Here is a 12,785-nt window from a genome sequence, read left to right on the forward strand (position 1 = left end):
ATACCTTGGAGCCCGGAGAGTGGCAGCTATCTGCTCAGGCGTTCTTGGACAACACGAAGCGCTGGGGCCAGCCGAGCCTAGATCTGATGGCGTCATCGGCCAATTGCCAAGTGCCGCGCTTCTTCAGCAGAGGACGGGACCCTCGATCCCTGGGAGTAGATGCTCTTCTCCAACAATGGCCGACACAAGAGCTTCTCTATGTGTTCCCGCCCTGGCCCATGTTGGGCAGGGTACTAGACCGGGTGGCAAAGCATCCCGGCAGGATAATCCTGGTGGGTCCGGATTGGCCCAGGCGTCCCTGGTATGCGGACTTGATCAGGCTCTCAGTCGACGATCCTCTGCGGTTGCCAGTGGAGCAGGGCCTGTTACATCAGGGTCCCGTGGTGATGGAGGATCCCTCCCCCTTTGGTCTTACGGCCTGGCTATTGAGCGGCAGCGTCTGAGGAAGAAGGGCTTCTCAGACAAGGTCATCGCCACTATGCTGAGAGCGAGGAAACGCTCTACTTCTACTGCTTACGCCAGGGTTTGGCGTATCTTTGCAGCGTGGTGTGAAGCAGGCTCTCTTTCTCCTTTCACTGCTCCAATTTCTTCAGTGTTGACGTTCCTGCAAGAAGGTCTGGACAAAGGCCTGTCGCTCAGTTCCCTTAAGGTCCAGGTAGCGGCTCTGGCTTGCTTCAGGGGCCGCCTGAAGGGTGCTTCCCTGGCTTCGCAGCCAGATGTGGTGCGCTTTCTCAAGGGGGTTAATCACCTGCGCCCTCCTCTGCACTCAGTGGTGCCTGCGTGGAATCTCAACCTGGTGCTAAGAGCATTGCAGAAGCCGCCGTTTGAACCCTTGTCAAGGGCATCTCTGAAAGACCTGACGTTGAAAGCAGTCTTTTTGGTGGCTATCACTTCAGCCAGAAGAGTTTCCGAGCTCCAGGCGCTCTCGTGTCGAGAGCCTTTTCTACAGTTCACTGAGGCAGGAGTGACTATTCGCACAGTGCCTTCCTTCCTGCCCAAGATTGTTTCTCGCTTCCATGTGAATCAGCAGCTATGTCTCCCTTCCTTTCGTAGGGAGGACTACCCAGAGGAGTACTCTGCTCTTAAATATCTGGATGTGAGACGAGTCATCATCAGATACTTGGAAGTGACCAATGATTTCCGGAAATCGGATCATCTGTTTGTCCTGTATACAGGTCCTCGTAGGGGTCTGCAGGCTGCTAAGCCTACAGTGGCAAGATGGGTCAAGGAAGCCATTGCAGCGGCTTATGTGGCCGCGGGGAAGGTGCCGCCTATCCAGCTGAAGGCTCACTCTACAAGAGCTCAGGCGGCCTCGATGGCAGAGGCCGGTTCCGTCTCCTTGGAAGAGATATGCAAGGCGGCAACTTGGGCTTCGGCCCATACATTCTCCAAGCATTACCGCTTGACTGTGGCTGCTCGGGCGGAGGCCCGGTTTGGAGCTTCAGTGTTGCGGTCAGGGATTTCTATGTCCCGCCCTGGGTGAGTACTGCTTCGGTACATCCCACCAGTCTATGGATTGATCAGCTTGATGATATGGAAGGTAAAATTATGTATAATCATACCTGATAATTTTCTTTCCATTAATCATAGCTGATCAATCCATAGCCCCTCCCAGATATCTGTATTGTTTTTATTCTGGTTGCATTTCAGGTTCAAGTTTAGTCTTCAGTTACTTCAGAAAGACTTCGTGTTCAAGTTTTTTCACTTGGATTCTTCAAGAGTTAAGACGAGTTTGTGTTACAGTGAGCTGCTGCATTCCTCTCCCCTCCGTTTTACGGGGCTGGATTGAGACTTAAAATTCTGCCGGCACTCCCTCCCGCTTCGTGCGGCTGTAGGGCAGTTTTGTACCCCTCCCGCTTCAGCGGTGTTAGGGTCAGTCAGCTCCTCCCGCGGTTGCGGTTGCAGGATAAGCCAGATCCCCCCGCATCGGCGGGTGTGGTGTCCCTCCCCCGCTCCGCGGGGATGAGCTGGACGGATTCCCCTCCCCCGTTTCGGCGGGTGGTGAGCTGGGCAGAGTGTCCCTTCGTGGGTGTAATTCTCTAAGTGCTGAGTCCTGCGGATGGAGCTTTGATATCGACATACTGAGGAGTTTCCGGCAGCACATGACCACATATAGGGAGGCAAAAGTTTGCTCTCTATCTCCACCTGCTGGTAGATGGACACAACCCACCAGTCTATGGATTGATCAGCTATGATTAATGGAAAGAAAATTATCAGGTATGATTATACATAATTTTACCTTTGTTCACTTGCTAAGTTTAGCGTTACAGTCTCTTGATTTCTACTAAATGCTCAACAATTAGATTGTCTATACTAATACATTATATTACTACTGCTGCCCCCCCACCCTTCCCTCCCCCATCCTGGCGAGGCTGACCACCATTTATATATTGTTCATATGGTTGCCACATTTTCATAAAAGTTTCCATTTTACCCCTTTTCAATGCTGTTAGTTTTGACATCTGGTATAAATATCCCACTTTATGGGTTACCACGCTCATGTCGGGCAAATTCGGCTGCTTCCAAGCTCTTGCTATTGCTAACTTTGCTGCCACCAAATATTGAGTCACCAGCTTATGGTGAATCATTTTAATCGCTGTGGGAGGGAAGTGCAGCAAACAGTGTTCTATCTTACAGGGATATACACATTGCAGCACCCTATTAATCTGAGTCAACACTGTTTTCCAGAATTCCTGCACCTTTGGGCACTCCCAAAATATGTGTATAAATGTACCCCTTGCACCACACGCCCGCCAGCAGTCAGCAGATGTTCCCCATCTATCCGGTGTGTAGTACCACAGATCTTTTTAATGCTGTTGGTAGTTGCAGTTAGAAAGAAAGGAGTATTTGCAGTTTAATAGCAATGATGGGGTGGGGCTAGAGATGTACTAGGATGCTTTTAAGGCAGTAGCAAGAGGGTGCTTGGCGACTGACTATCCTCTAATTTTGCTGAGTACAGCTGAGTTTTAAAACGTTTTGGACAAGTTTCTTGAGGACAAATCCATTAATAATTAGGAACCGCCATCCCTTACTTTTGGGAATAAGCAAGAAAAAGTGTATCTCCCGATTAGGACTTAGATTATTCATTGTGGGAGACAGGATATTGGATCTGATGGACTATTGGTGTGGACCAGCATGGTGGTGTTTTCTTGGAAACATGACAAGGCCCAAAATGGCCTAATGTTGAAGGCAAGTACTTTGTTTATTTAGTGACTTTCTTAACTGCTTTTAAAATCTACACAGCTAAACCTTTAGATGATCTTATAGGTTTCGGGAGCAGGCAATGGGGGGAACCAGTTCACTTATTGTCAGTTAAAACATTACATTCATAGTCTAAATGGTGAGGCTTTGGGGCTTCAAGCTGGGGAAAGATTGAGAGGTTTTTTTCATCTCAGTAACGGAAGAGAAACTATCCATATCAGGGTATTTACAAAGCACTCAGTATGAGGGTGACAGGGAAAGACCTGGGGATGGTACACGGTAGATGGGAACAAATCTGTTGTGCCCATTACAAGATTGGAATGTGCTATTTGCTTTGCAAGGCATTCCCACATTGGTTGCTCCTGCCACTTTGCAGGAAACTCATTATACATAGAGCTTACATCTCTCAATTACGATTATCGTACGCTGGGGTTGTGCCCTCTGCTCAGTGTATCAAATGTCATGCCATTTTCTTTGGAGTTGTTCAAAGGTTCAATCTTTCTAGCAAGCCTTGGTGCAGTTTTTTTTTACCCAGTCTTTGCAAATATCACTCTCTCTGACACCGACAACGTGCCTGCTGAGTATGTTGAGCCCTGGGAGAAATGGAAGTTGTTGGGGTTTTTTTTTTTTGTTTGTTTCAGAAACTGCGGTTTGTGGGTCTCAAATGTATTGTGCAAACCTGGGTATCAGCAGACTTGTCTTTAGTTTGGAGTTGGAGGAACCAGATTCATATATTGGCTATTTTGGAAGCTAGCGATGCCTCAGTTTCTCCTACACGCACTTGGTGTTGCTTACAAATTTGGGATTCTTATTCTAAGGTCTTATCTCCCTTAAGCTGTAGCCTTCTCCCCCCGTTTTCTATTTCTGTTGATGGCTCTCTCATTCTCCCTGTCTCCTCAGCTCGAAACCTTGGGGTCATCTTTGACTCTTCTCTCTCCTTCTCTGCTCATATCCAGCAGACCGCCAAGACCTGTCGTTTCTTTCTTTACAACATCCGTAAAATCCGCCCCTTTCTTTCCGAGCACTCTACCAAAACCCTCATCCACACCCTTGTCACCTCTCGTTTAGACTACTGCAATCTGCTTCTTGCTGGCCTCCCACTTAGTCACCTCTCCCCTCTCCAGTCGGTTCAAAACTCTGCTGCCCGTCTCATCTTCAGCCAGGGTCGCTTTACTCATACTACCCCTCTCCTCAAGACCCTTCACTGGCTCCCTATCCGTTTTCGCATCCTGTTCAAACTTCTTCTACTAACCTATAAATGTATTCACTCTGCTGCTCCCCAGTATCTCTCCACACTCGTCCATCCCTACACCCCTTCCCATGCACTCCGCTCCATGGATAAATCCTTTTTATCTGTTCCCTTCTCCACTACTGCCAACTCCAGACTTCGCGCCTTCTGTCTCGCTGCACCCTACGCCTGGAATAAACTTCCTGAACCCCTACGTCTTGCCCCATCCTTGGCCACCTTTAAATCTAGACTGAAAGCCCACCTCTTTAACATTGCTTTTGACTCGTAACCACTCGCCTCCACCTACCCTCCTCTCTTCCTTCCCGTTCACATTAATTGATTTGATTTGCTTACTTTATTTATTTTTTGTCTATTAGATTGTAAGCTCTTTGAGCAGGGACTGTCTTTCTTCTATGTTTGTGCAGCGCTGCGTATGCCTTGTAGCGCTATAGAAATGCTAAATAATAGTAGTAGTAGTAGTAATCTTAGGTGTTGGAGGAGGGAGGGGCTTGAGGTCAGCTATGGTTCTTTTTTTTGGGTGTTGTGAGGGCAGGGGAGGAGGTTCAGTGGTGGGAAAATGTTCTGTTCTGAATCTTCCGAGAGGCCATAAGAACCAAGGTCTCTTGAAATTTTTTCTTGAAATTTCACTAGGTCGGATAAGTGGGGGGGGGGGGGGGGGGGGGGGAGGTTTGTTTCTTTCACTGGGGGAGGGTGGGATAAAGGCTTCTTTTTGTGCTAAAAACTAGTTGATTACACTGATCTTACTTTGGTAGGCTTCCTTTTATATTCCTGGATTTATTACCAATAAAAATGTTTTAAAGTTAAAAAAGTATACAGCTATGCACTGCAAGATATAAGAAGGAAAGATAGATAGATGTCAGTGCAAGAAACAGACAACAGGATAGCTAGTTACTTGGGAATTCCTATGTAAAGGAGCTTATGCATAAACATAAGAACCTTATATATCGAGTCTGAAGGAGACTAGTAACTAGATTCTGGATTTCAGTGATAGGATAGGGATTCAGGTAAAGGACATGAGTACTGGGGCTGTTGGTGTTGACCCAAGTAGGGAAATTTACATGACTGGATGGGCCAGTTTGGAATTTCTCTGTCACTGGGTGCTATGTGCATATGGCAGAGATGCTCAAATTCAGGCCATGACCCCTTTCTGTGCCTCAACATAAGTAATGTTTGCACTTTGTCGCTTTTATTTATATTAATTTACTATGGGATGCTTTGCAGAAGACGCTGGTGTTAAATACTCATTGCCTTCTGTTCTTTCTCCCATCTCCCTTAGTCTGGTGCAGAACTAGAGCTGGAATGACAGATCTTCTCCAGAGTATTTCTTATTCTGTCTGTAATTCTCCTTTTGCAGGGGGAAGGCCTTGAAGCAGCAGCATGAAGCGAGGGTGTATGAGCGAGAACTGCAGAGGATTACACTGCCACTGTCTGCTTTCAGCAACCCCACCTGTGATACTGTGGATGAGAATGCGGTGGTAGTGCACCCTATTCAAAGCCCTGTGGACGAGACTTTACAGGAGGGTGATGCTCCCCTTATGGGCCAGGCTGGTACCCCAGGAGCTTGAAGCAGATAACTGAAGGACAAACTAGGGTTCCTATTCCAAGGTGTATGGTTTTGTTTTCTTCTGCCAGAGCTGAGATGCAGGAAGAATCCCAGTGGTGCCTGCTGCTGCTTTCACTGTGTCATATTCAGGGATGGACAGGGAAGCTGCAGCATTATTTTCAGATTTTGTTAGAAAGAGAATGCTGTATAGGCAGATACCACCATTAGTGACATAATTTGTTTTGTAATTTTGAACAACTCTTGTTACTGATTATTTTTGGTAGTTTGGACTGGAGCCTAGTACAAGGTGTGGAATGCAAAATATCTTTCCTCATACCCTTCATGCTGACTCCTCCCCCCCTCCATTCTTGCAATATGAGTGCTGGGACTTTGGTGCAAAGTGAAGGTGGCTTTAGGGTGTTTTGCTGTGGCCAATATGCATAACTTAAAACATATAAAAGCCAATGAAAATGTACCAGGGTAGTGATTATAAACAGAGAATTTCCAGATGGTGCACAGACCTATAATAGGGGTAGGCCTAACTCTACAAGTATAAAGCTACACAATTCTGCAGATACAGAGCAGCAGAACAATTAGAAGCAGGAATGCTGGCCCTAATCTCTCACGCAGCAGCAGCCCGGTTTCATGACTGGTGACAGCAAATGAAGATCCTTATGAACTTACTGGTCCAGTATTATATATGAGGCAATTAATGTACCAGTAATCAACAGTAGCACTATACCATGGTGGAACATTTGGGAAACAAAATAGGAGGTGGTGTTGTTGAGGACATAATTCATAGAACATCACCATCCTCAACCAACTACAGTCATTTGCTTTTGGCTCCTGAGGATGGCAGCCATTAGCAGTATTCCATATGGCAATAAGGTGGCATCCAACCCAGGAGCACGAGAGACTGCCAGCAAAGTTTAAGAACAGTCAACATCAGATATAGGAATGGTGGTAAGGGCTACAGCGGAGCATGATGACAAGAAACCACTGAACACCTGGCCCCACACACTGTTGCAGAAAAAATATGGAATATTTTACACTGGCTTTGTGCGTCTGCCGTTGCTTCTGTGAAATGCACCAGAGGTCAGTGTTTTTGAAGTTCAGTCAGTCAGCCTCCTACTAACGTGGACAATTACAACCCAAAACAAATGCAGGGTGAAAGCTGCTTAAATCTCTGTGCAAAATACTGCTTTACATCTCATTTTTGTAATGATTTTCTGGGCCCCTAAAGGTCAAATGTGGCCTGGCATATTTATATAGAAAATAATGAAAAATCACCAGTCTACCCATCAATGCATTCTACTGTCTGTTCCCCACAACAGTTTGCTTTCACCATTCCAGAAGTCTGGTGCTAGTCCAAGCTCGTGGCTCTCCTAAAACTAGGAAAATCACTAATCTCAAACATTCCCACGCCCTTGCTCTTTTGGCCAACATTTAAAAGGTATTTGAGTGACTTATCATCTGATTAAAAAAAAAACCCCTTAAGATGCTGCACTTCTAAATGGGATTCAGAAGGAAAAGAAATGGCTTTGCTGGGTTTTCTCATTCATTACCCAGAATGAAATGGGTTTCAGAGACAATTGATGGCAAGAGTCACCTTCATAGATTTATCATCAGTGTGCAACATTGCATGAAAATGTGCTACTGAAACTCTCTGGATCATTAGTAGCCCAGGAGAAAGTGCAATTTTTCAAGTACTTGGCCGATAAAGTCAGCTAAATATCCTTGCACAGTTCATCTGTTTTGCTGCATTTACACCACTAAGAGCAAAGGAAGGAGTAGGGTAGGCTGCCTCTTTCCAAACAACAAGGGTGATGCAGGCACAATTATAGGTATTTATTGAAAAACACCAAGCGATTTGACGTGGCTGCTGTGTTGTGGCGCCTGCCGCAGGAGTCTTGTGGTGTATTAAAATGGTATTTCCAAGGTCTAATACGAAGAGTACGCAAATGCTGTTGTTTTCTAGTTCTAGCATAAAAACAGAGCTCAAAGCGAATGTTGTATTCCAAAGAAAAAGATACTAATAACGAGCACTGGAGCAGTCCAAATGATGGTGTTTTTCAATAAAGACCTATTAACTGTGCATACGTCTCCCTTGTGGTTTGGAAAGAGCCAGTCTACCCTACTCCTTCCTCTGCTTGATAGTCTCATAGAGAGATTGAGTGTTCTTCCACGTTCGTGGTTGCTCCTCTTTATTTACACCACTAAAATAGGTAACCATGCTAGAGGAAACAAGTAGAATATTTATAATTGACTATTACTTTTGAACTTAGTATCTTTGCCTCACCCCAGATAGAAGAATTGTGTTCAAGGTGCACACGAACAACAAGGAAGCTGGGAAATAACTTTCGGCTTGCAAGCAGAAGGTAGCTTGTCCATGAGCCATTTCCAGACCGTTTGGCTGTCATTTTAGGCAACTAAAACCTACTAAAAACAAGGGTGAACGTGGTCTGGAAACATCACAGGAGAGGCAATGCACTCTGCACTGCAATACTGGAAACATCATGGGAGAGCCAGAGCACTCCACTGTAGTAGTGGTTTATTAACACCTGCCAAAAACTTGAAAAAAGGGTGAAAGTGATCTGGAAATAGGAGAACCAGAGTATGCTGCAATGCAGTACTGGAAACATGGGAGAGCCAGCGTGCTCTGCATTGCACTACTGGTTCATTAACACCTGCCAGAAACTTAAAGTCAAGGATGGACATGGTCTGGAAATGTCAAAGGAGAGCCAGAGTAATCTGTACTGTAATACTGAAAACATAACAGGAGATCCAGAACACTGCATTGCAATACCAGTTCACTAACACCTACTAAAAACGAAGATGAATGTGGTCTGGCAACAGCGGGGGGAGAGCTGGTGCATGATGCACTGCGATATTGGACAGGACACACACACTCTGCACTGCAGTACTGGAAAGGTCATGGGAGAGATAGAACGCATTGCATTGTAATACTGGTTCTTGTGATCCCTGCTGCAGATACTACTCTGTGTCTGTGGTCAGTGCAAAAACATCAGATTTGCAGCTAATTACTACTCTGAACCTGAGGGACTCCTGGTGCTGGCTGATATCATCCCTCCTGCCTCCCTTGGCAGGCTGTACTGTGATTTGTGAGATGGGAAAAATCATGGCCAATCCAAACCTTGCCATTTCAGTAAGATTTAACAAGCACAGCACAAAAGTGCTTAAAGTCATAGCAGCTGGACTGACTCATATGAAAGACCTACATTTGATTTCCAGGTTAGATCATCTCCTTAGCCCACAGGTGTGATGGAGGCATCAGTTACAGGCGCTGGGCCAAGGGAATCCTAGTCACTGTATGATGGCCAAACAAGCTGGATTTATGGCCTATGACTGTAAGTGTCCAGATTGCACTCCAATGCGTGTACCCAATCAAGGAATGTCACTTCAATACAGTTACAGCTTTTATAGTCGGCTATACCCAGCAAACAGTTCAAAGCAGGTGACACAATAAGACATAAACTAGACCAACAGTCTAGGAAGCAACCATAGTAGAATATGTCAACAATCAGGCAATGAAATAAAATTGTTTTAAAGACCTTTTTAAAAGTACTTAAGCCTAACACGACTTGTATTCCAGGTGGAAATAAAGACCAAACACTTGCTGCTTGATAGGCAAATAAAAATCTAAAAATTGATATAATCCCTCTGGGACTTGGAAACAATAAAGACAACAGATTACGAACATTATAAAATTTACAGGCAGATGACCAGCATGTAAGATGGCACATAGACTAAGGTCCTAGACTGTTTAAGATTTTAAAAACCAAGCAGCACAATTTGAACAGTACTTGGCTTCCATTGGAAGCCACTGTAAACATAACTATCTGATTTCTTTTTTTTTTTTTCCAAATTAAAAATCAGGCGTATTGCAACATTTTGAAAGTTTGAAGTCTCTTCAGTAGGGCATGAGAAATCCCTAAATACATGTTACAGTGGTCTAGCTTACTCAAAATCAATAATTGGACCGCTAGGCTAAATACTCTTTTTTTTTTTTTTTTAATAATTTCTCAATCTTCTCAAGGTCAGACATGAACTTTTTACAAGACAATTGACTTGATCTTCTATGGTTAGTTTATAGTCCAATGTAATGCCAAGCAGCTTCAAGGGCCGTTCTAATATATAATCTGTCCCATCTATTCTAAGAGCAAGATTCTCATTTTTTTCAGGATTAAAACCTATTAATAAAAATTTGGTTTTGTTCTTATTCATCTTTAAATAAGATGACTGGGTAGTGTGGTGAAAGGGAATATAAAATGAGGGAAAACTTGACCATTAGTTGCAAATGAAGGCCCATGATGCTGGATTTCAGTCCCAGTTCCAATTGAGCTGGAAGTAAAATGGACCAGGAAGAAACTGCTGCTCCCTATCCTCCCCCACAATAAATTATCTGGATTAACAGAACTGCAGGCACAGGCAGCTCCTTGTGACTCTGGGCAAGTCACTTAACCCTCCATTGCCCCATGTAAGCCGCATTGAGCCTGCCATGAGTGGGAAAGTGCGGGGTACACATGTAACAAAAAAAACAAACAAACTGTAGATGCAAGCAGCAAGGTCCATGAACAAACATCTCATTATTGGTCCTGCAGCAGAGACTGTTGGCTTCAAAGCCAGGGGACAGCTCTTGACAGAATGATACAGCCACTTTTTTGATGGATGGAAGATGTGGCCGTTTGTCTTGCATCATAACAGTCACCTGCCTCATTCCTCACCTTGGCAACCGAGGAAGCTGTTGAATGCACTGACAGCCTGGAGTCTACACTACCTGCATGCAAAATATGAAAACCTGTGTGCCAGTTAGGATAACATTTCATACATTTGGAAGTATAGAGGGACAGGTGAAATCATTGAAAGCCAATTATTTGTAAGGCAAAAGGTCAGTGTAATTACTGTTCTCCATTTGCATTTTTTTTTTTTGCTAAAACTCTCACGTCCCTGTTGGGAACATGAGAGGGCTGTGGCATCATACTTTATAACCATAAGCCTGGTGAAAATAGGCAGAGTGCCTTTAAACATTGTAGCATTGTCTTGAGATATGAACAGAAATGCATCATCATACAGAATTTGCTTTGAAAAGCAATGCCCTTAAGTGAGAGAGACAGAAAACATAGATGAGTGATGCATAGGTTATGGCTTGCATAGCAGCAGGGTATGGTGACAGACTAAATGCAGAATGCCTCTGAAGCAAGAAAAGCTAAGGATGGGTGAAATGTGCTTTGCCATTCTGTGTCCTTTCATAGGGGCAGGGGTACAATAGATCATACAGAGCTCTGGTGAGTATGCCACATGACAGACCAAAATGAAGGGTTACATTGTCTATTGTATTTTGAATAATGTTTCTAATATTTAAAGTACTGGACTGTTCCAGATTGTCCTGCAATATATACAGCCTATCACAGCAGGAATAAACTGACATGAAAGAATAATTTGTGTCCAGTTTATATCAGTATATCCACACTGAAATAAGGTGCTAAGAATGGGATAATAACTGTGTCTTAAACTTATACTGAATTCTCCACTTCTGATGAAGGCACACGCTGAAACATGGCACCATATAGAGTCCTTGCATCCGTGAATGGTTGTCTAAAATCCTGATAGTGTCATTGCTTGTGGATGCCTGCAATAAAGATTTGAACCATACTTCCTGTTTCATCGCCCTTGTCATTCTCACCTTTTGGTTTTGTTGACTGTGGAAGTGCTTGCCTTTTCCTCTGTTGGCAAATCTTGTACCACTGCTAACTCAAGTCACTGCATTCTTTTTAGTACTAGTTACCTATCTAATAGGGTTAAAACTTAAAGCGAATTGCTTTTCTAGAATGCCCAACTGTACCATGGACAAAAATCAGTATAAGGCAAAACCTGCAGCAACAAAGAAACTGTTGCTGTCTTTTTTTTGTTTTTTTTTTTCTTTCCTTTTTCTTAACTTTTATCCTATGCTAACTTTATTCTACCCAGAGATGTGAAGTTACCCAGTTCCTTGCTGGAGATTTTGGGTCAGTCCTGGTTATGAACCTACATCCCAAACCAGTGTGGAATTTGTAGTGCCCGATCCTGTCCACTGAAATCAGTGCTGTAAGTGCCATAATTTACCAGGATGGTGTGATCAGAAATCCAGGACTATCCCAAAATCTCTAGCATGGAACTGGGTAACTTTGCATCTCTGTCTACCATCCAGACCCCTGAAGCAGGAAGACCCAGCCCTGCACTGCCTCTCCCCAAGCCATAAGTTCACTGTGATAAACCAAGGGTGAAGAATTTCTGGTTCTTCAGGGCAGCAAACAAGTTAAAAACAGAAAAACATAACAGAATGCCATGGATTCTAGCTAGCCACTTCCTTGGGGGTGGAGGGGAAGTTCCCACTGGGAGGCCTGTCAGCTGCACACTTTATTACAATTCTACCTGCTGCACTCTTGTTTTCCATGTCATGGAGTTGGCAAGCTTAAGGATTCCCTCAACGTAGATGGGGTCCACTCGCCTGTTAAGAGGACCAAAATCTTACAGATGCTAAAAAGACAGTGCACAGATATAGCCTTTTTCCAAGAGTCACACTTGAGCAAGGCTGAACACTTAAAATTAGATTGGGTGAGAGGTATCTTCTACATGGCCTACAGTGGACAGCAGCAGGGAGGGAGTGGCTATCCTAATCAGGAAAAGTATGGCATTCACATTACACAGGCTGTACCAGAACTCAGAGGAGCATTATGTTGTGGCAGGAGGTATGTTGCAGGGGGTTAAACTCGCCCTTTGTAGTATTTATGC

General features: G+C 44.4%; 1 protein-coding gene and 1 long non-coding RNA gene across 3 annotated transcripts in view; one reads left to right on the forward strand and one right to left on the reverse strand.

The window, feature by feature from the left end:
• The window catches only part of PIK3IP1 (phosphoinositide-3-kinase interacting protein 1), a 75,185-nt gene extending 64,779 nt beyond the window's left edge, over window positions 1-10,406 (forward strand). For both annotated transcript variants that reach the window (XM_030220154.1, XM_030220155.1), the window contains exon 6: window positions 5,805-10,406. In XM_030220154.1, the coding sequence (XP_030076014.1) occupies window positions 5,805-6,015 (211 nt within the window). In that variant the 3' untranslated portion in view covers window positions 6,016-10,406. The remainder of the gene's footprint in view (window positions 1-5,804) is intronic.
• LOC115481124 lies at window positions 9,661-11,678 on the reverse strand. The gene is made up of 2 exons (XR_003943892.1): window positions 10,558-11,678; window positions 9,661-10,430 (listed from the first exon to the last, which is right to left on the reverse strand). It is a non-coding gene; the product is annotated as an uncharacterized LOC115481124 (long non-coding RNA).
• Window positions 11,679-12,785: the final 1,107 nt, after the last annotated feature.

Source organism: Microcaecilia unicolor, chromosome 11 (genome assembly GCF_901765095.1).
Source record: "Microcaecilia unicolor chromosome 11, aMicUni1.1, whole genome shotgun sequence".
Taxonomy (NCBI): domain Eukaryota; kingdom Metazoa; phylum Chordata; class Amphibia; order Gymnophiona; family Siphonopidae; genus Microcaecilia; species Microcaecilia unicolor.